The sequence below is a fragment of the Botrytis byssoidea genome (genome assembly GCF_014898295.1).
Source record: "Botrytis byssoidea strain MUCL 94 chromosome Unknown BBYS_021, whole genome shotgun sequence".
In the NCBI taxonomy this organism is placed as follows: Eukaryota; Fungi; Ascomycota; class Leotiomycetes; order Helotiales; family Sclerotiniaceae; genus Botrytis; species Botrytis byssoidea.
In genome coordinates this window covers 632,559-657,500 of record NW_024065862.1, presented here as the reverse complement: position 1 = coordinate 657,500, position 24,942 = coordinate 632,559, and the positions used below count along the sequence as shown (strand labels likewise).

General features: G+C 42.0%; 5 protein-coding genes across 5 annotated transcripts; 2 read left to right on the top strand and 3 right to left on the bottom strand.

The window, feature by feature from the left end:
* Positions 1 to 8,465: 8,465 nt before the first annotated feature.
* On the bottom strand, positions 8,466 to 11,770 carry EAE97_009372 (uncharacterized protein). The gene is made up of 3 exons (XM_038879887.1): positions 9,840 to 11,770; positions 9,166 to 9,789; positions 8,466 to 8,989 (listed from the first exon to the last, which is right to left on the bottom strand). Exons 1-3 carry the CDS (start codon positions 10,618 to 10,620, stop codon positions 8,778 to 8,780), a joined length of 1,617 nt encoding a protein of 538 aa, XP_038729443.1. The 5' UTR covers positions 10,621 to 11,770; the 3' UTR covers positions 8,466 to 8,777.
* Positions 11,771 to 11,772: 2 nt separating this feature from the next.
* EAE97_009371 (uncharacterized protein) lies at positions 11,773 to 13,789 on the bottom strand. Its single transcript, XM_038879886.1, has 5 exons — positions 13,632 to 13,789; positions 13,288 to 13,491; positions 12,823 to 12,986; positions 11,843 to 12,701; positions 11,773 to 11,794 (listed from the first exon to the last, which is right to left on the bottom strand). The coding sequence occupies exons 1-4, from the start codon at positions 13,710 to 13,712 to the stop codon at positions 12,260 to 12,262; spliced, it is 891 nt and encodes a 296-aa protein (XP_038729442.1). The 5' UTR covers positions 13,713 to 13,789; the 3' UTR covers positions 11,773 to 11,794; positions 11,843 to 12,259.
* A 244-nt stretch (positions 13,790 to 14,033) lies between these two features.
* EAE97_009370 (uncharacterized protein) lies at positions 14,034 to 15,320 on the top strand (the record flags this gene model as incomplete). The annotated part of the gene is made up of 1 exon (XM_038879885.1): positions 14,034 to 15,320. One exon carries the CDS (start codon positions 14,034 to 14,036, stop codon positions 15,318 to 15,320), a length of 1,287 nt encoding a protein of 428 aa, XP_038729441.1.
* Positions 15,321 to 16,675: 1,355 nt separating this feature from the next.
* On the bottom strand, positions 16,676 to 18,274 carry EAE97_009369 (uncharacterized protein; the record flags this gene model as incomplete). The annotated part of the gene is made up of 1 exon (XM_038879884.1): positions 16,676 to 18,274. One exon carries the CDS (start codon positions 18,272 to 18,274, stop codon positions 16,676 to 16,678), a length of 1,599 nt encoding a protein of 532 aa, XP_038729440.1.
* A 3,102-nt stretch (positions 18,275 to 21,376) lies between these two features.
* On the top strand, positions 21,377 to 24,521 carry EAE97_009368 (uncharacterized protein; the record flags this gene model as incomplete). The annotated part of the gene is made up of 4 exons (XM_038879883.1): positions 21,377 to 21,384; positions 21,452 to 21,689; positions 21,740 to 22,439; positions 22,831 to 24,521. 4 exons carry the CDS (start codon positions 21,377 to 21,379, stop codon positions 24,519 to 24,521), a joined length of 2,637 nt encoding a protein of 878 aa, XP_038729439.1.
* Between the last annotated feature and the right edge of the window lie 421 nt (positions 24,522 to 24,942).

Below are 24,942 nucleotides of genomic sequence, written 5' to 3'. Positions count from 1 at the left end.
AAATAATAGATCTATCTATCTTTCTTTGTGAATCCAAACTTCTTCTCTGCTTGGTGACTGTTGATTCTTTGATATGATTGTGAGTAGGTGGCTTAATCCATATCCATAATATTCTTATTGGAACCAGTGACAATGACAGTGACAGTGACAGTGACATCGATGAGGTAAGCTCGGTAAGTCAACGCTAGGTACTCGTCGAGTATTGAAGATGAAGACGTACTAGGTAGCTAGAAACAAAGGGAACGATAATTTCCTCCTCTCCTCGCCAATATAGAATTGTTCAAGGAAGACACGAGTGCCCAGATGGGCGTTTGATAACACTGTAAGGTTATTGTTTTAAAATGTTTGATACTTACGTGTACTCTCTCCGTACAGAGACAGATACGGAATATAGTCAAATTTTGGACACTCAATATGATTTTGTGATGAATTAGTCATGTCCGCATGAAAATTGAGTAAAGTTCTATCTGATAATATGCGTAAGTAAGTCATTGTCTATTGTCAGTTCATGTCAAATCATTCAATGTCCCTTCATGTTGTCGTATCATTGTGAATAACCTTTGAACATCTAATAATACCTACCTACACGTATAGACAGACACCTAACGAGGTCTTACAAAATGATAGAACTTTGGAAGCCACCTGCACCTTTAACCAGTAAGAGCTACTGAAGAGATCAAAGATTAAATGTATTTTTCGATTCAGTTCCTGAAAATCACCAATGAATAACATGTTGATCTTCTTCCTCCTTGGTAGATAATCATCTTAATCAAGGATGACCAACCTCCTTGGTAAAACCTCCAAAGAGTACCTATGGCTGAATAACTCAAGCCGTGGCTAATGTGGCTAATCATTCCAAGTGTTACAGAGCGGCACAAAATGATTCAGATTCAACTGTATCAATCGTTCTTGTTATCAACAATGCAATCCTTCTCATCACAAAAAGATCCAACAAAAAAACGGTTGAAAAAAGAAGCTATTCGTAACCAATATCAAGTCAAGATAAGGATTGACTCCCTCCCCGTCTCTCAAGTTTACCTCTTACTACCTTATCAAGTTACTCAACTTCTTTTCCGTCTGCGGACTTGGCGAAGAGAGGTGGACGGGAAGAAAAGAGGACGAATCAACATCAATAGAAAAGGAACATCTACATGACGCATGATGCAAGAAATAATGGAGTCCCAAAAATTGGTCCCTACTAAGTTCTAACCCCCTTCTGCTCGTAACCGCTCGCAATTCACAATTCATATTCAAAGCTCCATTTGTTTAAGCAGAGACAGAATATGATCAAATTTATGATACCTTTTTTCTTTTTCCCAAGCCTCAACTGATGCACACGTGAGAAGACTCTTAGAGATACCTACGGTACCGAACTTTCGTAATCTTCCAAAGCTTCAGAATCTCAACAGATATACATTCATGGTACGACAACTACATCGACAACGACATAACATTCCCATTATTTTATCTCATAGCCGCAGTAAGACACCCAAAACCCCTTGATTAAAAACCTTGGAATCATCCCGATCCTTTGTTGTGTGTATAGCTGCTAGCTTAAGCAGGAATCGGGCTGTTGTGCAACCCTCTTCTAAGACTCAAGGTAATTCAGATACATACCATACTTTTTTAAGCCATCCCCTCGTCCATGACTCCATGAAAACCCATCATCTAAATCCTTGAACAATGCGGAGAGGGGGCTGACAATGTATACATGTACCGACCGGTATAGTATATGATGCTTCATTTCTTAATATTGTGAACTATTTCCCGAGCGACCATTCTTCGATTAGCCAACCATTCACAAATACTCCGTCAACCCAATGCTCTTTGGGACATTACTCCGTATGCTATTCGAACGCAATATTGGATCCCTACTCTCCATCTTGACTATTATTATATACTTATGCCTTTCCTCTCAAGTGCTTACGGACTAATCTCCAAATTGGCGCGATGCATACAACATCATACAAGCCATGTATATAAGCCACACCGGGTCGTCGGGCACACCAACACTCCTCTGAGCTACAAAGATTTACATGGGGTTTGTTACCATCTTTCGAGATGAGACTACGAGTACAGAATGCCAATAATTAAAACAACAAAGAAAACTTTTTCTTCTGCATCAATGACGATGATGAGGCATCGTATGATTAGCCTTTTTCCAAGAAGCGTGAGGAGCGTGAGGAGCGTGAGGACCAATCGTTAAGGCTCCTGATCCCCTTGGGTGGCTCTCATACTGAAAAAAAAATCTTTGTTCGTGGAGGGGTAATCTCTACGTCAGACCATCTTCTTTGTCTACTCTGTATTTTACAATCAGTAGAAATGATTCTTCCATGATGTCTTTGTAGTCCTCAACCCTTCCCTTCCCTTACCGACCTCCCTCTTATTAACGAGAATTCCCCTCGATCGCTTCTCTTTCATTTACCATCGAGGAAGCATCCAAAGTCGTACCCCATGTCAATTGAATAGAGGCTACGAGTGCTAGGTAAACAACCCAAACCAAGAAACTCGATACGATTCACCATTTTGACAGTCTCAACGAATCAAAGCCATTCCCAAAATTCCCTGTCCTCTCGTTGATCACCCAACTGCCAAGTCTTGCACGGCTGTCCGTTGATGTAATTTTAAGTTAAAGGGATCAATTTACGGCCCGAGTTGATTACGACTTTCTTCTTATTTTGCCTCCCCTATGATCCTATCCTATCCTTCATAGATCAACGAAGCACGGTTCAAGTCGGGTGCTACATCGTTTATTAGTGTCATTCGATACTAGATTAGATAGAAGAAGGAGGGAGAAGGGAGGGGTGGTACCGTAGTTGATTCATTTGAGGTGATTGAAGAATGTAAGGAGCCTTCTGATACTACCTCCCACGGTATGATTGGACTCGGGGCTTTTAGATGAGAGAACCTTTGATAGAGTCTCGGTGAATCCAATAATTGAGATGGACCGATATGTAGAAACGCAACTACTAGTCAATTATCCATCCTCAATTTAGCAACAACCCGATTTGTCTAATATTACTTCAAGTATCAATCGAGATTTCTGCAATGGAGCGGAGTGGAATCATTCCGTCATCAATGCAAGATAGAGCAAGCCGGTGGACCTATTTCATATGTCTCCATTTACAGTTTTGACCAGGGGGATTATTACCTTGATACGGTAAGTTTACGACTTTGTTACAACTACCCACTTTTTCATCGTACGAGCAAATTCCTTCCTAAAGTTCCTATCGCTCATCAAAATTGTGTCTAATCTACGGTACCAAATATGAAGGAACCTTCAATTTGTACTTCCATATCTTAAGTCAACATTAATCAATCAACCCATGTGCCTCGTTTGAGAACGCGTTTCCCCTATTTCCCAACATCGATATACTAACCTCAAACTATAAAATCTCATACTGCAGGTAGGTACGTACAGCACATCTCCATCTCCCAATCCAAACATCTCCATATCTCCCCACCAGCACACCTAAACACAAGCCCAACCCGCTTCTTCCCGAATCTAATCCTGCATGCACACATGGAGTACTTCGTACATACGTACAACTAGCTCATAATACTAATTAGCTACTCTAACATGTCAAACGAGATTAAGAAATCGCGAAAGCGAAAGGGAAAGGGAAAGGGAAAAATACCACACGACACATCATATTTCCACCCCCTCCACACCTCCGTCTCCATGGATTCCTTTCCACTTAAAAGCCAAGAATCATACCACACACTCCTACCGTACATCGAATTACAGATTTCCAGGTCGCCTAATTATCTGTGCGTATACGCTGCATTGATATCTGGTGTCTGGATGGGATAAGGAGGCTTGATCGTATGGTTAATGCATCCCTCAATTCATCCTTCCGATATTGTGTCACCATGCCGAGCACACATCCTTAGAGACTTACATGGGTTTCTACAAAGCATGCGAAGCACGGAGCGCAAGATATCTGGGCATGCAAAGCACCCATAATAAATGTATAGTATTATCTACGCGGTATCAACGTCAAAATACCAATCGTTTGCAATCTGGTTTCACCACATCCCGCATTAGTGACCACTTAACTACCTACAGTATCTTGAGAATTTTAGACCACTCAATTGTCCACGTTACGGGTTGCAAAAGGTATCAGAATACGCGGGAACCCGTCGGAAAATCGGAGGTGGGAACACTGTTACGGGATTGGCAGGTTTGGGTGAGTATCACTGATGATGAGATTTCCCAAAGGGGGGGATTGATAGCATGTGGGCATGGGAGGAGACTGTTTTGCTGTATCGTTTTCCCGTTCTGTAGTTGTCTGTTTTTGGATCGAGGGAATCGCCTATTCCTGAGAGATTAATATTAATGTTGATGTTGGTATTGGCGTTGGTATCGATATTGGCGTTGATATGATTATCAAGTCATTTCCATCCGTCCAGTGACAGACTAATTAGATCCAAACCCAAGTGTACCTAGTATATTGATGCGGGGCAAGTGCAACACAACATAACTCCATCACATCGTTATTATATTATTAAAGTCTTCAAGGGCCCGCTACTATTTGCTCAGATACATAACTAGGGTCTCGAAAGTCTTGTGATTCTTCCCCGCATTTCGGAGTCCTGACCTTCATCCATCTTTCATCATTCATTACTTATACCGCTATGTTAATGTGATGCCATGCGATGTGATGTGATGGAATATAAGAAATGCATTTCAGATATCTGATCCGAGTTACGGCATTGATATTTACCCTTTTAAGCTTTTTTATTTTTATTTTTTTACCTTTTCAGAGAAGGGAGAAGCGGTTGGTCATCTATTCGAGATGTGCATGAACCTGGAGATCCTACAGAAAGGGAAATTCATCTCCTGGATTACTGACTCGCATTTCTTGTCATGTATGTACGCACGCACAGAACAGTGCTGAAATCTGGGGTATTGTGAAACGTGAAATGGGGTAGTAGTAGTAGTAGTAGTAGTAGTAGTAGTAGTAGTAGTAGTAATAGTAGTACTAGGTAGTTTCTACGAAGCTGGACCTTGAGCTCTGGTAGTTACCAGGCTCTGCGTAGGAGAAAAACCAGGCCGGAATTGACCACTGGCAAAGCCCTTCAATAATCCCATTGTTCCATTTCCATTCAGAGTTTTAAATGTTTATATAATTTATATAATTGAAAATCATTTAAAGATTTATTCAATGCTACTAACTTTTGTAATTTTATTGTTAATCGATTTATTATAGAATTTATTAGCGTCATCAATTTTGGCCTCTTTTTTCTCTCAAGTAGAGCCAGGTAATGATATACGCGTGACACTACTTTTGTATCTTGTATGGAGTAGTACTCTGTGGTACTTCGGTATATCAATACGGAATGAGAAGAAAGGAAATGGGAATTAAATCATGTGATTGTATATTTGACATCACTAACCTTTTGATATGTATATCCTGGTGTCCCTTGATTCGCTCCCATCCTATCGTTCTTCAATCATTCGAGCCAACCTACCCTCTCACAAACACCCATGGGCTCTTGTCATTCTTCATTCATCCCATTTATTCACGTTCTCCTCCTCACTTCCAAGTTCCAAGTTCCAAATTCATATTCTTTGGGCCATCCTTTCTCACGCAGCCACCACACATCATACGCCACAGTCATACATTTTACATAATCGTTCGCGCTTCTTCACATGTTAAACTAGCATTCAAGATAAATGGCTCAAATTCAGCCCAAGACAATGTCTCATTTTCCGATAAGTCAAAATGAAGGATAGCCAATCAATGAAGCTCTAACCAACTTGAGAAGAAGATGCAGAAATCAAGCAGATGGGGTTTTTGGATCAACTCAATGGAAATGTGATATATCTCGGATTCGAATTGTGGGATATTATCATGTGATTGTTCCTTTTGGTCAATAGTTTGTCTATCAGAAAGGAAGTAAGGCCAAAAAAAAGTAATCCTCTATCTTCCTCTCTCTTTCAAATTGTACTAGTCATGCATGATTAGTACATCACACCATCTCACAATTTTACTTTCCACGAGTCACATAAAGTTATTTCTCGGTTTACGTATGTATGTGTGGCTTATCTGAAACAATTTCACTCTATCCTCATCAAGCGCGCATATTCAATGTGAGGTACGTTACTTGTCTCTGAAACGTATGCATGTGTCTGTGGCTTGGGACCAAGATACATCTGAACACGAAATTATACATACGCATCAACACATCATCATATATCTGAGAATAAGACACTGGGTAGCAATATAGCTATCATGCGAAGAGCCGAAATACACAAATTCGTACAGTGCATCTGCTTCCAAAAGGGGCGGAATGTGGGAATGTGAAACATTGATTTCTTCAACGCGGGACAGCCCTTTGCAGAATGCTCGGTATTTCCGCTGTTGAAATCGGGGTTTCAAAATAAATCTTGCTATGTTCTGTATGTCGTATCTTTACTGCATTGCTGTAAATGAAAGTTTGTGTTTCTTCACGCGGGATAGACATGCGAGAAAATTTCTACATGTTAAATGTTGTGTCAGAGGCAGAATATACTTGTCAGTGTTCCTCTCCGTTTGCGAAGAATACATACACACATGCCTTTTCTTGTTAGCTACCATTCGCAAAATAATCTGAACCGAGTAGGATGACTCGAATGCATTACATGCCAGAATCTCTGATATCCATTCTATCCCATCCCATCTCACCACATCACATCACCTTTACTCCATTACACGCACATGTTTGTGTTGGATAAAGTTTCTATTCGCTCTATGATATTCAGGATGACGAATCTCTCATTCCATTATCTAGCGAGCTCATATTCAATAGCCAGAGCAATGTATCTTCAACAACCCAAACTCGATTCCAACAATAAGGCACGTCTGTCATTCAAATCTATATGCACCACATCAGAATCTTGGAACACTGGGATGGGTGCGAACCTTGTATACTATACGTATCTACAGTACAGTTCCAATGGTATCTAACATCAACTGTTCTGTGAATCTTGGGCTTTACTCCCCGGCGAGATAGGAGGATCATGTTCAATTCATATCAGCAAGATATCATTATGGTAATCGAAAATACTCGGGTATTTACCGAGGCTTTTGTCCTATTGTGTAAAACATAGGTAGGTAGATAGGTATGTAGGCTTATCTCGTAACTCATACCTACCTACCTACAGAAGTATTGATTAGCAACTGAGCATTAATTCTGTTTCATTCCCGACCCGTTTGATGCGTGGATTGGTATCAGTATATAGACTATAGACTCATCCCGTTTGAATCTCTACGTCCATCTTGATTTAAAAATCTATTCTGGTTGTTTGATTATATATATTCAAGTCGATATACATACTCATTACCATCCAGCTTTTTCTCAATACCTCAACACATTTGAATTCTCTTGTCCGTCTGGTGTAGATATAATATAACGTAATATACTCTGATCTCTAATCCTCATCCTCAACCTCAACCTTACTCACCACTAAATCGTCCGTATGAATACTATCTCCTCTCCACTACTTCCTTGCTTCCTCCCCAAAACAAAACTCCAACAACCGCAGTCTAGAAACTAAATCCCACATGGTTTGAAAGGTACAGAATCTACTATACTCATTAACCAATATACCCTACCCTTAAAAGAAAAACATTTTCGTAGTGATCGCGAGATGCACGTTTGCTTTGCTTTGCTTTGTATTGTATTGTGACATTTCGATACTGAATTTTCTGTAGATATCAAAAGCACCTGATTATCGGACAGAAGTCTAGAAGTCCAGATCATTGAACAAACATCGTTCCAGAATATGCCTACTCAGCATAAACATTGTGCTTATGCTCTCACAAGCCAAGAGTTGCAAGCCTAACACCCTCATCGCGTGCGACTCTTGCACTTTCCTATTCTGCATTTGATTGATTCGTGCTTAGATGGCGACTATCTATGCATCGATGACCTTGACCTCTACGAGAAGAGGCATAAGCAATGACTGTAGAAGCGTGGTGTGTTGGAGTTATTTTACTATTACCATTACCGCCCTCTTTGTGAATGAGAAGCGGAATATCTGTGGAGGGGCAATCGGAAGGAGGGGAGGAGGGAGGGTGCAAGGAATTCATGTTGAAAGATCGGAGGTACTCTTATTGCTTCGTCTGAAGATATATCATGTCGCTTCGATGTGCTAGCACAGTATTTTCGAGTTCATGTAATCTCAAATACTCTCGTAAATTAGGATTGATCTCAAGAAGACTTCTCCATTTACACCAATCCCTTTCTCCTTTCTCTGAAGACCATTCAAATCCCTCATCGCAACTGCCCATCCACTTGCGAACAGAAACAAGAAATTGAGATTCAACCCATGATAAATCTGAAGAGCAGGATGATCATTAATCTCCATACATCACAGTATTGATTACCCCATTCATATAATAGTAATACGCAGTATGAAATGTAAAGTAATTGTAATAGATATATATTGTCATTATCATTCATTGGTGCAAACTTCTAAATAAAGTGCTAGGTATAAAATACAAATAACCCTCGAGGTCGTAACTCATTAATTCCTCCATCTCATGTTTTTCGCACCAGCTATAAGCCAAGCCAAAGCAAATGAAGTACCGTGTAAAGTGCAAGCAAACAAACAAGCAAGCAATCATTCGAGCAAGCAGGTAATCGGTATATAAGGGCAGCAAGTATTCGCAAAGGCAAAAACAGAGAAACAAGACAAGACAACATCCAATCGAACTCCTCGCTCCTCATTACCTCTCCAACGACTTCTCAATTCCTATCCTCGTTTTCCTCTTTTGATCCTTGGAGGTTTAACTCAACCGACTTCCTGGTCTCAAACTTCCATTTCTCTTTTCATATCTCCTGTTTCTCTCTTCCAAGATTTGTTCTCGCTTCTTTTCATTTTGTGTAGGATCATTCTTTGCATCTCCATCTTGACCTGGATTTGCCATTTCGTATTCAAGCATCTTGATGAATTTATAGAAGAATACTGCGATAGCTGTTCCAACTATTGGTCCGATCCCTGGTAGATAATGTTAGTTTAAGTTTGGAGATGGGGTGAGATGAGGGAAAGGCAGATAATTCATTGGATGTAGGTAGGCAAGAGAGGAAGACAGATGAGTGATATTGAATATGGATGCATGGGAAGGAAAGGGTAAAAAGAACAGAAGATGCGTCAAAGTAGCAGAAGAAACTTACAATAAATCCAATGTTCCTTATCGAAAGATCCACTAACAACACAAGGACCAAAGCTTCTCGCTGGGTTCAAACTTCCACCTGTATAATAGACCCCGACCATCTCGGCAATGAACAAAGCTAGACCAATACCCACTGGCGCAATGAAAGTCGCCTTGTGCTTCTCCTTCGCCAACATGAAGATGGTAAATACCAACTCAGCTGTCAGAATTGCCTCGATAAAGACACCTTGTACGGTAGATGTTTCAGCACCGAGCGTAGTTCGTACATTGAATGTAGTAGGGAAGAGACCGAGAACCATTCCACTAGCAGCTATGCCACCGAGGATTTGGGCGAAGAATAGACAGACAGCGCGGGGAATAGGAATGGCACCAACGAGTACCATACCGAGGGTTACAGCGGGGTTGAAGAGACCACCAGAAATACGGAAGAAAATCCAAACGTTTACCATGAGGGAGAAACCGAAGATAACTGCAATATAAAGCTGAACTGCGATGTTGAAACCTGTCGCAGCACCTGTGGTAGTGTTCACTGTGTTACTGTCGATATTGGCTACTTGAGTACCGGCAAAAGCAAAGAAGAGAAACATAGTTGTGCCGACGAATTCACCGATTGTTGCTACGAAGTCTGTCCGTGGTCAGTATGTGCACAATGGAAAAGAGGATGGAAAGACTTACGATTCTTGAAATTACTGTTCATCCATTGTGTCCATGGTAACCTCATAACCATAGCTCTTTCCTCTGGTGTCAAGTTGTTCAAATCAATCGTTCCTTTCGTTCCACTCCTCTTGTGCGATTCGTAGTTATACCCATCGATACTCTCATCTGTACTCTTTCTCCTAACTCTCTCACCACTGGCCCACTCAGGTCCTGCTTCTCTCATTCCCTTTTCCAAGTCTCGATCTTTGCCAAGATCACTTCTCGAAGAATCATCGAAATACGATTTCTGGGGACCACTTTCCCATCCTACTACATTGCGATATGTACGTGGAGGACGGGACCGTTCATTATAATCAGGATGAGGATGATCATCACGAGCACGTGTGCGGGATGACATTGAATTCTCTCTCTCCCGATCGCTATAGTAGAGATCTTCTCGAGCACGAAGAGCTCTTCCTGTCTCGGATGTGAAACTAAGCTTGGGGTCGTAATCGCCGCCGGAATATCTTCTTGGTGGAGGTACTGATGGTCTTCTTCTTAGGCCTGCAGCTGGTCTTGTAAGATCTTCAGAGGAGAAGACAGGGTGTTGTGGGGTGAGGTCTGGTGGTGACATGATTGGATGTGATGAAAGGGGAGGCGACCACATTGCTGTATCCTTCTGATATGCCTTAGAAGGAGACGATATAGTGTGTGAAATTGGTACCAGTTGTTGTTGCGAAGAACCAGGACGATTTATAACATCTCCATCCATAGCTTTACTACTTTGGAATATTGGAAGGTCTGTGCCTTCTCCTGACATTGTTAACTTGAGACTCTCTGCGTCAATGTCTAAGTGGGGTGAAGGGAAATCGTGATAGGGTAGAATATAGAAGGGACGCTTTCTCAGTGGCTTAGCCGTAATGATGGGTTGATTTGGTAATAAATAATATATAAAGTATAAGGGGTGTGTATGAAGTTGATGTATTACGATTGATGATTGAGTTGTAAAGTATGATGGGATAAAATAACTTCAACGGATGACCTGAAGAGATATATATTCTCGTTTCACCCACCACTTTCCCCAATTCTAAGCACCATCGCGTAAAAGTATATCGAATCTTGATCTCATTGAACCTTGGAGACATGATTTCTTCTTTTCCTTGCAATACCCATCGATCTAGCCATCTGCGTACGAAAGTATCTCTACCCAAGGTCCACAATCAAGGGTCTTGCTGAACACGGTGATTGAAAAAAGCAAATAACTATATCAAAGGAGAACCATCATACTAAACGATGGATCCCAAGTGGCTGGCTCCTCAAATGAAGAAGTTAAAACTTGACAGGAAAGCCCATGTGTGCATCAATGCATGATAACGTGGACCCTTAAGAATGATTTCGGAAAATCATGGAAAATCATCGCACATCTGCCGTAATGACGTAGATCCTCCAGACTCTCCATAGAGTTCATAATATAAAGCCCGTTGAGCCATATTGAAACGGCAGGAAAAAAGGTGGTTTAACTTATGATAATACTTGAGATGAATTATAGAGAAACGCATGAACACATGGATGGACCTTGTCATCACGTGGACAACATGTTCTTTATCAGCCCTCAAAACTTCGGAATTCAACGACGAACATCCGTAGAAGAACCGTAGAACAAGAATTGCAAGGAAAATGCTCGAAATAGAATTTGGATGGTTGGTATCGAATCTATCGATCTTGACTAGAATGAGAAGGATATGACATCGGAACAGAAATCGGATACAAACCGTCGTTTGAAAGTCTGTGCAGATCGTTCTGCTTAAATTGGAATTTGATAGTTAGGACGGTCTCAATGCAATGCCTTCGAGTTCAATTCATGCGTTGATATGATAATGAAATAACATATAATGATAGAGAACCCTCTGGCCACTTATTCAAATTTGCTATCGAGATTTGGAATGATTCCAACGGAGATTGCAATTATTTCTGTGCAAGTAAGTGGCAATGAGCTGAAAATGAGTCGTGATGCATCAATTGAAGATGTCGGGAAAACTGACTCTGCAGGTGGAGTTTCAAATTCTCGCTTAAACATAATCATCCTTCATTGGTCAATGCCTTTCCATGATCAGGGGATATCTTGGGGTATATCATTTGGATGATGTACATTAATGTATGTTCTTATGCTTCTCGTACTTTTAATCTTTTTTATGCTTTCAGACTTTCTTTTGCTTGGTCACTTCTCTCTTCCCAGTTTCTATTCTCGTCCTGATCAACGAGGACTCACCTCCATCTTCTCTTCACCCTTCCTTTTCCGTCTCTGCCCTATGCACTACTTACTCTAAGAAAGTATTAAAATAGAATCAGTGATCAAAGTACAGCCGCCCAGAACTTTTCTAGAACCTGTCTGGAAACCCCGGAGAACTTTGAGTGTTCGTGAACGATCCTCACCACCAATCCGATCCATCTTCCATGACTCACAAAATCCCCGGTATTATAGCCTTTCTTGCCCCAACCTTCTCTCTACCAAACCTCTTCACATACCAAGCTTTTCCTTGTAAAGCTCTTGGTAACATCGTAGTTATCTCATTGATAAGAAAATTTCTTGCAGGCACGCAACCACTTCCAGCCATTATGAAGAAACCAGCCCATTCGATCCACTCACAGAAGTAATGAGGATATAGAATATAGTTGAAGAGACCGTTCTGAGGAATCATGTAGACTTTGTCTACTTTGGTATTGCCTTTGTTTTTTCCGGTTGAAGGGTCATTCTGTGCTGCTTGTTTTCGAAGTGCCGCGCGTCTGATTTCACGTAGTTCATCGTCATGAAATATGTTGCCTACGAGACCGAGAAAGAAAATCATCATGCCTAACTCGATCCGTGCTCCATTCACATATGGATTGCCCGATATAGGTTTCCTATAGGTGAAATGGTTAGCACCGCTAGGAAAGCGCCATGCCACTCGTATGCTGCACTTATGACATATATCTGTCCATGAAAAGGCCATGTGGGAGTGGACAGGACAAAGGAAGAAATTACCAATCAGCTCTCGTAAGAGGTCCATAGCCAGCAAAGTAACATCCCAGTGATGTAGCATTTACAACTTGAAAGGCAACCGCCGCGAGCCAAACTATAAAATGTATAGGCGACATAGAAGGAGAGATAAGAGGACCAATAATAGCACGATTGATGTAATGTATGGTCTGATTTTTTTACATATCGTTAGCATAGATCCATCAATTTGCTTCTTTCAGGCCCGCGCCGACCTTTATTCCGCCACTAGTTCAATAGCTGGTCTCACGTCCACAGAGGAGCCCTTTCAATTCCACAAATTAATGGCCATTGAATCGATACATTGGTCCATCATCTGCTAAACTCCCCCTTTCGAACTCTTTCGCCCCCACTAAGCCACAGTCACTTGATCGTCAGACCAAGAACTATCCTCTGCCAGCTCACTTCTCCCAACACCTTTGTAGCCCTCCCCAAAAAAGAAAAGAAACTCACGTAAAGCCCCGCCATCAGCTTATTCTCCCAAGGCAAGGCATTCAACCCCACCTCCTTGGGCAACGTATACATAATGTACAGCATAGTCATCAGCCCAGGCAATTCCATCGTAATCCAACCCAGCTTTCCTGGAAGATTAAATCGACTGTTTGATGAGGTCTTGCCTGCACCGTACCATGGTTGAACCCATTGAATGATTGTTACCTATGGGTTATAAGTGAGCATGGGTCATTTGGGGATATGAGAGAACGGAGGAAGCCATTGGATGAAAGGGGTAGGAGAAATATAAGCCCTAGACAAAGAGAGAGATGAGATAACGATTGGAAAAGAAAAAGGCTACAAACCAATGGAAACCATTGAAATCCCCAAACAATTAGTTCCCAGTTTTCCCTTGAGGGAGGCATCCAATTCTCTACAAGAACCATCTTGACAATTACTTAGCTCAGACTATTGAAGAGGAGAACTATCTGAAGTAAGGAAATCGTCGTTGGAGTGAAGCACGATGGCTTCAATGATGTCACCACTTTTCATTGCACTTTCTGTGTCTCACAACGTACGATGTTTACGCGTTAGTCAGCCTTGCATTGATAGCCAATAATATACGGGTCTTAGATAGCTGACCGTGAAGCTTTCAGCCTTGCAATCACTACAGCTCGCGATAACGACAGCATCACTTTGGTTACTTGCGTTAGACGACATCAACTCAAACTTCATGTCCTTACCCTCTTCCTCATTTAAAACTAGAAATGACACCTTCACCCTCTCGCGTTGCATTCTACACTAGTAATCTCTCATCCTTCATCTCCTCCCCCTCTACCTTTCGCATCCTGCGCACCCTATCCCCACCCACACCACTACCCCCCATTCCTCCCACACCCAAAAACCTCACTTCCATTACCTTCGATGCATACGATGCCTATCGCGGGCCCCTTTACTTCCCTCCCACGACTACGAGTACCGCATCCAATGAATCTTTAGGCCATCCGAAAACCCCAAGTCGAGACCATCAAGCTCCCTCTCATCCCAGCACCCCGCAAACCCTCTACATACTCGATTCCTCCTTCAATCCGCCTACCCTCGCACACGCACATATCTGCCTCTCCGCTCTAAACGATCACTACTCTTCTTCCGAATTAGGTCACACAAATGCGAGGTTATTAATCCTACTCAGTACGCAAAATGCCGATAAAAAGATTACCGGCGCGAGTTTGGAGGAGAGACTAGTGGGCATGGAATGTTTTGCGAATGATTTATTGACGAATTGGTATTATCCTCATTCGGCTTATCATTACAAGAAGGAGAAACTTGATCGTTTGAATGGGAAATCATCCGAAGTGACTGAATCCGATTCTTCGGACGCCGAATCCTCAGATATCGATTCCAATTCCGAATCCAAATCTTCCCCTCCCCAATCTCCTCCATCCGAATCCCTACCATCTTTTAGCCCCAACTCGAGGCCCAAAATCAACATAGATATAGGCCTAACATCTCTCCCCTACTTCCACGACAAATCTGCCGCTATAGAAGCCTCCTCCCTCTATCCACCCTCAACAACACACATCCATTGCACCGGCTACGACACTCTAATCCGCGTCTTCAATCCTAAATACTATCCACCTACTCATGATCTCTCCCCCCTTATCCCCTTCCTCTCAAACCACAAGCTTCGCGTAACCTACCGCGTCGACAAAGACTGCACAAAAGAAGACCAAGATGCATACCTATCGAAAATGCAACGTGAACTACCCAGTCTAGGAGGCAAAAAAGGATGGATAGAAGATAAGAAGATATATATGGCTCCAGGCCTCGAAGGAAAAGATATCAGCTCCACAAAAGTGCGAGCGATGATTAAACTATACAGCGGACCGGACCCGCATCGCAAAGGCCAGGGAAGTTCGAAATTCAAAGGAAAGGGAAAACAGGAGAACAAGAAGATTAAAGAGGGATTGAAGGGATTCGTAGGAACGTCGGTGGGGAAATGGATTACGGGGGAGAAGTTATATTGGTGGGAAGCGAAGGAGAATGCGGAATGAAGAAGAGAGATGTAGCTAGGTCAAAGTCCAGCCGCATTCGTGATGGAGAAAGAATATGAAGCTCGAAGACAAAAGAAAAACGTGATATGTTTCCATAAATCAACACAATCATCCATCCATCCATCTATCCCACTCGCCATCCATCCCACTCGCAGACTCTCATAGCATACCGTAGCATAGCATACCATCGCATCGCATCGCATCGCATTAGCTCATCTCACCATAGAATCATCAATCCTCGAATACATATATGCATATACCTACCCACGTATCTACCTATCTACCTACTACCTATGCATACGGGCATTTCCACCCCAAGAACCTTCACTCTCACCCACCCACCCACTCACTCACTCACCTACTCTCTAATCTCAACCATAACCACAAAAATAAACACACAAACACACACATACACATAAATAACAAAACTCCTCCTCCCATCCCCTCCCCTCCCCTCCACCACCCACTCCCTCCACCCCCAAGAACAAAACAAACCAACATATTTATAAAAAAATTCTACGAGTATATATAATAAAGAAAGTCCACCGATCCAACACCTAAACATCGCATTCCTCGTTTCCAGAATAAAATTAATACGACACCTATCCATATCCCCATGCATCTCCATCCACATCCATCCCATCCCATGCCCATCCAGCCAAGTAAAAATTGACGTAAATATTGACGTACAAAATCTCCCTACCTACTCCATCCTTCCACCTTCCTTCAGCCCTACCATATCCTAATCTACGATCGATGTACAGTGCACCGAATGCAGTGCAGCCCTACGATACGATACGATACGATACGCGCTGTCATCATCCACACTCATCCACTCTCTTTCTTGGCTTGGAGTGAGCCCCATCTTAGTACTACATCACATCATACAAAAGGATTTAAAATTCCCAATTCAAAATTTCTGTGAATAAAGACTTTCTATTATATGACCTCCCCGTTCTGTCTCATTCTCATCTGACGCACGAATGCTGAAAGAACCAAGGAAGCTTATCCATATTCTATCTGTAGTTACTGGATGATGTATACCTCTATAACTTTTCTCTTCTTCCCCTCTCCTCTAATCCGCTCTTCATACTTCGAGTATGTATTCCATATAAATGTATTCGACAAAACGCCATACCCATGCATTCCTGGTACTATCCGTCTAGCCCAGTCCGACCCGACCCATTCTACCTTGGATTCGCCAAAGAGTGTGTACAAAAAAGGGAAGATCCGATTTTCCATCCCTAAAGCAAGAAGCCAGAAACGCCCCTTTCGGCATAGAATGTATAAATAAGTCATCAATCAATTCCTCTCCCATTAACATATATTTCCCTCCGTCAAGCTCAATAATATCCTCACAGAGTCCAAATCAATTCCAACACACCATCAACATCATACATTCTCTTTCCATCCTTGTGATCTTTCCACCTCCAATCATCCTTCTTTCGAATGTAGGTTTGTCTAACCGTTCCATCTGCTCTCAATTCCGATTCAGCAAGATCCCATGAAACTTTTCGTCCAGTTTCACGAAGAGGAATTCTTTGAGGTCCAAACATGAAATCGAGATTCCATCCTGTTCCATCATCACCTAATGCGTTGAATGTCCTTTCCATTTGATGGAGGTTGAAATCGATTCCCTTAGGATAATGAGCAATGGACCAACCATTTGTGAGGATAAAGTTATCTCTGGTTTGGAATCTTTGAAGGAAACAATCTTCACCACAAACTTGTTGAATTTTAGTGGATTCGAAAACTTGAGCTTCATGCCACATTCCTCCCTTGAAATGATGAAGAGAAAGTGGTCTGATGCCGGATTCATAGAACCCTGATGGATCACCAACAATATCCAATTGCCAGATATCATGAAGGACAGTTAAACGGACTTCGGTGTTTTCGTATACGCACTTTCGGAGAAGGATATCACCTTGAGAACCCCATCCGGAATTTGCTTCTTCGACCTTTTGCTTAGTGCTGCATTGAGGGAAAAGATCTGTAATTGTCGCGGCCAAAGGAACGGAGAAGAAAACTCCAGCTCCACCATAAGCTTGGCTTCCATGGCGTGCAAGACTACCAACATCCTCAGAAAGATTACCAATATATAAATCTTCGCTAGCATCATATGTTGCCATTTTCTTAATGAGAGCATCCATGTTTGGGAAGAATGTGTCGTCGTCGCACATTACTAGCCATTTTCGATGTTTTCTGGACTTGTCGTTATATAAAGCTGGTAAGAGAGAGAAGTAACGCTCGGCCATTTCGATCTTGCTGTCTGCAGTGTAGACTTTGGCATCGATACCATATGCTTTCAACATTTTCTTGATTTCGTTGATTTCCTTTTCCGAGGCATCGACCAATCGTAGGATCAATCCACCTCCATTGGAATTTCCATGACCATCGGTCAGCCAATGCGACCAATCGAGCATGGGGTTAATCTTTGGATCAGTGATTCTCTTGTAGGTGGTAGAAATACCGAAGAGGAACTCGGTAGCATTCACATCTGCAGGGATAGCAGACTTTGGGACTGGTACATCGAGTGGTTTCAGACATTTCGTAGTAGGAGCCGTATCTTTCTCGATGTTGATTGTATCGAAATATCGAGGGAACATGTGTTCGTCGAGTCTGGTAATGGATTTTCGTTCAATATCTTGTCGATGATATCTGACTTGTCTGGAGGCATATTCAATTTTATCGTCGAGACCATATTTTTCTTTCAGTTCACGTAAGTGTGTTGAATTGACGGCACAATCGGGAGAACCATTTTGTGTGGTCAGGATTTCTTGTGAACTTGGACTGAGTTTTGATTGGATTTGATGCAGTCTCTCTGGTGTAGGTCGTCCGGTGAAGAAGATGATTGTGAGGCAAATGAATGTGAATAGCGCAATGCGGGTGAAAGGACTTCGAGGATTGATCAACCTATTAGGTGATATTGAGGTACCCGTACCTATCATACCCATTGTGAAGTTGGGAGATGGAAATACTTGCAAGCCAGTAACACCAAATTATCTATGACGTGGTGGAAGGATACGTATGGAGAATTCCGAGAGCGAGTCGACGAAGATGAGGTGTCGAAGAAAGAGGTGTATGTAACGACAGTAGTTGTCCTTCTTTTTCAAAGAAAAAAGAGAAGACGGAAGTTCAGGAACGAGTGAGTGAGAGATTATTTTTGATGTAGGAGAGAAAGAAGAAAGATACAGAAGAAGGTTAAGTTGTAGGGCAGATCTAAGAAATTAAAAAGCCAAATCCAATCCAATCCAATCCAAATCCAAATCGATCAAACCAGAAAAAGAAGGAAAGTCGAGCTAAGATAAGATTGATATTTTGATATGCAGTTACCCTAAACATTAATACGGAGCGATGAACCTTGTACAGTAGTAGAAATTGTATGTTATATGTAATAATAAGTGGTACTGGTAATACTGGAAATACTAATAATACTACCTAGTTAATACATAGTAGTATCAATTGAATAAATCTTGGGAATGAACTACGATGAATTATAATGATATTCACTGAATTGAGACTGTCTTGAGCTCTGGAGTCTTGCCCGTGAGTTTTGAAACTTGAAACTTGAGTCTTGAGTCTTGAGTCTTGAGTCTTGACTCTTGACTCTTGACTCTTGTAGCGGGAGAGAGAGAGAGAGAGAGAGAAAGGACTCAACTAGGAAATATCTACCCATCCATCTAGAATACTAGATATTTACCTTCCCCTCTTCAAAGACTTTCATTCACTCTATCAGTTTTTATAAACCCATCCAAGTTCAGCCAATACCATCCAACCATTCCAAATTATCCTCTTGCGATATCTCCAATTCAAATTTTAGATGGATAGTGAATTCTTAAAAGGGAAGTGTATTTCCGTCCATTAGTCATCTCGGTATGAGATTTGATTCGATACTGCGTAGAGATGGTGCCCCGTGAATGTGATATTGACGTTGGTCCTTTGTAGATTGCGTACGACCCTCAGGGGGTATGAATTTCTTCTTGGCCATGAGACCACAGCGCTCCATACTACATAACAAACTTACCCAGGCGGCGTGCCAGGGAGTACGATTAGTGCCGGATAAATCAGCCAAAAGGTAAGACATGTGCGGGCGGGGAGTGCGCGGACAAGTGGGGATGGAAATTGATCATTCTTATTATTCGAGATCTGGCTGGTCGTGGTTGCATGGCTGGTCGTGGCTGCATACCAAAATTGATTCTATGGAGTCTGGACTGTTGGCCTATTGGACTATGGAACAACACCGGCTGGAACAACACCGGCTGGAACACAAGACGGTAGAGGGGAGTATGGTACTAATTGTTTATTTATAGATTGGAGGCGAATATTGATTGATTGATTGATTGATTGATCAATCAACATGAAGAAGATACGATACTGAAGTGAAGTCTGGAGAATCGAGATGAACATTGGTTTCAGTGTAAAGATGATAAATATCTCGAGGGTGAATCAGTGATGACGTTCGTGATACAGATAAAGGGTTTTTCGTCTCAACATGAAAATTGACGATTGTTGGAAGTGAAGTTGACCTGGAAGTGAGTGAGGTTTGATCAATATGCATTGTATCTATAGTACGTATTATTATTTATTACTCGTAAACTCCCAGGATGTCTGGCGTACAGAAAAGAAAGCTCTCAAAATATCATCATTTTCTGTCCATTTTCTCTATCTCTATCTCTTCCAAATCCAAAAATCCAAATCACTCCTGCCAGGTATCTCTCGAGTACCCGCAACGATCATCACATAGGGGCAAATCATTTCAATCAGTGCTTCATTCAATCAAGTAATATTCAAGTACCATCACGTCAATCGTCAACTCCATGACCAAGAGTAATACGTTCTCAGGAGGGTTTTCTAACAACCTGAGCATCATAACCTGTTTGAACTCCAACCAACCTCGCGAAACACACCGATGGTCACAGGTAAGAGAAAAGATCGACATTCGGCATTGCTTTTTGAGTTTATTTTTATATTTCATTCATCGACGGTGTACACTGATTGTTCAGAAAGCAACGGGCCGAACCAAGTTTCAATGTAAAGTCGTTGTTTCTGTCTCGGATGATCTTTGGGATGAATGGCCATTCGAGGAGTATACTCGAGTACACACAGAGACACAGTACCTCCGACGATGTAACGTATTGTATCTGCCATCCCATTCTCTCATAATCTGGTACGGTACTACTATGGCTGTTTGTCACACATTGATAAAGTAATTTCTCTCTGGAGTTTCTACTGAATATGTGGAGTTGAAACCCTTGAGATCTCAAAGATGGCTTCGGAAATGGCTTGAACGAGGGATAGGGGGTTGAAATCGTTGTCATCTGGACTCGGTATACAGACAAAAGGGGTATGGAAAGTCGGAATGATAAGAATACCGAGATGAGAGCAAGAGTGAGTGAGTGAGTGAGTGAGTGAGTGGTTTATCAGTGTTCAATCATATTCAATCATATTCAATCATATTCAATCATATTCAAAATTAGATGTAATATTCTTCGTTTCCTATCCCATCCAAGTTGTTCTCGATCGAATCTGTGACTGGGTAGGTAGTTATTTGCCTGCCTGGGTCATCATGCACGATTCTGTACATTCTAGAAGTACAGCATCAACGGTACGGAAGTCTCACTTTGGTGGCACATATTCTGAGACCTCTCACGGAGAATAGATCGATATCCAAATCTTTGAAAATTTATTAGACTGTAGGTCACAATGGTGGGTTGATTTTGATTTTCATTTTTATTCGGATTTGGATAATTGACTGAATTGTCAACATCGCTACCAATCTTTATGAGTAAACAATACCTAACTAGGTACTTGGTACTCATGATTTCACAAATTTCTTCACCCACTACTAGAAATCATTGTTGCTTGTGAAGCTGCCCTCGAGCTCTCATTATATTAAATACTTATGCCTTGTGGCCTCAATTCCTGCCTTATCGATCCCAGCGCAATCTACCATACCCTGTATCAAAATGCGCCCGCATTATTTACATTGGAGAAGTCGATGTCCAGAAGCTTTTCCCCTCAAATCATAGACAACCATAAGTCGATCGAATTTCATCATGGCTAGGTAGGTAGGAGTTTTCGTCTAGTATCATACCTTCAGCAAAATCGCAAGCTAATTCATCAACCATCAGCAATATCCTCTTTCTGCCATTTCGAAAGGCTACCAACCTACAATTATCAGATGCTATCAAGCAATACATATCCACCAAATATGACCAACATCCGGATATGTTCAAGCAGGACCTTGAGGTTATTGATGCTTTACGAAAAGACGCTATTCATGTCAGGGAACCTCATACCACTGGAATAAGAAAGATATCAGCATATGCGGGTCAACTATCCTGGCTGGGGGGTAAATTCCCTATAGATGTATGCCAGCCCTCGACGTTTCGCAGATATATACTTACTCATCTGAACAGATCGGAGTAGAGTTTTCATGGTACCCCGCTCTAGGATACAACATCGACCGACTCGTTGTGGAAAATAACCTCAAATTCGAACTCGCAAATGTAATGTTCAACCTCGCGGCTCTCTATTCCCAGCTCGCCATGTCTGCCAACAGAGCAACGGCGGATGGATTGAAAATTGCTTGTAACAACTTTTCTCTTGCGGCGGGAGTACTCAAACATTTAAAGGAGGAAATAATACCTGAATTGCGCACCTCCCCTCCAGAAGATATGGATAATGATACACTGGAGTGTCTTCAAAGTCTCATGTTAGCACAAGCCCAAGAATGTTTTTGGGCCAGAGCACGAGGAAACGGGACCAAAGATGCTCTAGTGGCAAAGTTAGCTGCAAAAGTGTCAGATTTATATTCACAAGCTTCGGATTGGGGTATGAAGAGTAATGCTATAAGTTCGGAATGGCTACATCATTCATCGGTTAAACATCATCATTTTGCGGCGGCGGCACAATATCGCATGGCGTGTGATTGTTTGGAGAAGAGAAAATACGGAGAGGAGGTAGCGAGGTTGACAGATAGTATCGTTTGCGCCAATGAAGGAATCAAGGAAATAAAATATGTCAATAAAGCTGTGGCAAATGAGTTACAGTTGTTGAAGAATATGGTGACGGAGTGTTTGAAAAGGGCTGAGAAGGACAATGATTTAATTTATCTTGGTAAGTTTTGTTTCTCCTAAGTTCGTTGATTGGGTGACGCTCCGCTAGCCCTCCGGGGGCCACTGCCGTGGAGGCAGACTAGTTGCGGAGGCGCGTCAGATTTTGAGCGCAATGTGCTATGAGGATTTGAAAGCTTGCTGGTGGGTAGAAAACGCAGCGGGAATGGAGGGTGCAGCGCACCTTCTATGCATTCCCATTGTTCTTTATAAGAGCGCAGTGAATTATGACGGCTCAGGGAAGCACGGAGAAACCCTCCATATTGCTATCTTCAAATTTCAATATAGAAAAGTTCCGAGCAGAGCGAGCTATGGGGGTTTGGGGGCTTGCCCCCATATACAACCCAATAAATCGAACGAATATATATTTATTCGGATACCAGCTGACTTTGTAGATCCTGTACCACCTAAGAACGAACTGAAACGCCTTGAACGAGCAAGTATGGCCAACCCTATTATCCCAAAAGAAGTTTCTGAACCCATGACTTTTCTTGGAGATCACAAAGAATTTGGACCGCCACTGTTCTCCAAACTTGTGCCTTTTGCTGTTCATGTAGCAGCCAGTATCTACGAAGAACGCCGCGATCGAATTGTTAATAACAATATCATCGATGAACTTGAGATTTTAACAACCCGCATCCATGATACCCTTCGTTCCCTCAATCTCCCTGGATCTCTACAAGCCCTTGAGAAACCTTTGGGCCTTCCTCCTACTTTACTTTCCCATGCGGAAGAGCTTCGTCAAGCAGATGCAATTGGTCGTATCAATAGATCATTTTCCGATGCTGCAAAGCTCAAGGCATCAGATGAAGCTATATTTTTCGAAGCTAAAGAGCTATTACAATCAGAAGCATCTGAAAACGATCGACTACTAAGAAAATTCGGAAGTGATCGATGGGATCGTTTAGACTCTCGGTCTGCATCCCCGAAATTATATACTCAAGTGGATGAAATCGAAGGGTATTTTAAAAGCGCGGCGAACAGTGATCAAGTTGTTTTCGTCAAATTTCGCGAGTATGAATCTATTCTTCAGATTCTTACCAGTTCAGATCGGGATATTGGAAATTTTGTCCCTAGCTCCCGACGAGTTAACATACCACCAAACCTTGAAGGGGAAGTTTCCAAACTTAGGAATTCCCTGAACGAAATTTCAAGATTGGAGAGTAGAAGGAGGAGGAAAATTGAAGCTGTAAGAGAGAAAGCAAAGAAGGATGATATAAATCATAGCATCCTAGCCGAAACTGCTCGTTTGGAACGAGAATATCCTTCAACACCTGTTGTTCCAGCTCATTTTGAAGATTTCTTTGAAAGACGCCTCTCCCATACCTACGATGCAGATCTCACTTCTCTTAAAACCGAATCGGAAGAACAGGAAAAGCTCCTTCAACAATTGGAAATAGCAAATGGATCATTCATTAAAGCTAGAGCCGGAGATACAAGCACCAGAGAGAGAGAACAGGCCTTGCAGAAACTTGAAATGGCATACTATAAGTACAAAGAAATAGTCAATAATGTAGATGGCGGAAGGAAGTTTTACAATGATTTGGCGAAGATAGTAGGGAGATTTAGAGATGGCTGTAAGGCTTTTGTACAGGATAGAAGAGAGGAAGCAAGGAGAATGGAAGCGGATTTAAGTATGCCGTTGAAACCGATGAGCAGTCTTAGTTTACATCATCCTCAACCAGGAGTTGGTGGGGGAGTGAGCATAGGAGGACATCATGCGCCACCACCGCCACAGCCGCTTATCCCGGTGCAGATGCAGGACGGCGAAGTACCCAGTCCCAGGAGAGAAATGAGTCCGATCCAAGCACCGGTTCCACAGAGAGCGAGTTTGCAGAGTACGCCGGTGAATGTTGGGGGTGCGGGTCCTGGGGGAGTAGGGAATGTAGGAGGTATGCCGGGCGCTTTTGCAAATAGTGTTAATATGGGTGGGGGTGCAGGTGCAACGTGGAATCCGGAATTGGGAATTAAATTTGGCGGTGCTGGTGCTGCTAGTGGTGGTGGGGAAAATGCACCTCCGCCACAGACGCAAGCGCAGCCGAAACAAACGACGTGGGATCCAAGTGCAGGGTTGAGATTTGGATGAGGGAGTAGGTTAGATGGGAGGGGATTTGGATTGGTGAAGTGAACTTTTATGTATTTATGTGTGTATTTATTTATTATTTATGTGACCAAAAGGGGTTTCGAGATGCACGCTTGTACTCTTACAATACCAATCAATCTGTTCAAGAAATACTCGTACATACTTATTATATGTATATGCATGTGTGTGTATATGCATCATATAACGAAACAACTAGCGGGAAATAACCAGCGGACGAACGAACAATGAGATGAGATGAATATGAAAATAAGGAAAAAGTTGGAGGTGAGAAAACAAAAAGGAAAATTAAAAGCAAGAGGAAATAATATTATGATTAATCTTTCTATTTATTTATCTATTTATCTATTTATCTATTTATCTATTTATTTATTTATCTATTTATCTATTTATCTATTTATCTATT

Bases quoted from the DNA above. Each gene is read 5' to 3' on its own strand.
- EAE97_009372 (XM_038879887.1), bottom strand. From the start codon at position 10,620: ATGTCAGGAGAAGGCACAGACCTTCCAATATTCCAAAGTAGTAAAGCT. The intron at 9,790-9,839 runs GTAAGTCTTTCC...GACCACGGACAG, and splicing joins GAACAGTAATTTCAAGAATC to ACTTCGTAGCAACAATCGGT. The intron at 8,990-9,165 runs GTAAGTTTCTTC...ATTATCTACCAG, and splicing joins TAAGGAACATTGGATTTATT to GGATCGGACCAATAGTTGGA.
- EAE97_009371 (XM_038879886.1), bottom strand. From the start codon at position 13,712: ATGGTTCTTGTAGAGAATTGGATGCCTCCCTCAAGGGAAAACTGGGAA. The intron at 13,492-13,631 runs GTTTGTAGCCTT...TATAACCCATAG, and splicing joins GATTTCAATGGTTTCCATTG to GTAACAATCATTCAATGGGT. The intron at 12,987-13,287 runs GTGAGTTTCTTT...TAAAAAAATCAG, and splicing joins AGCTGATGGCGGGGCTTTAC to ACCATACATTACATCAATCG.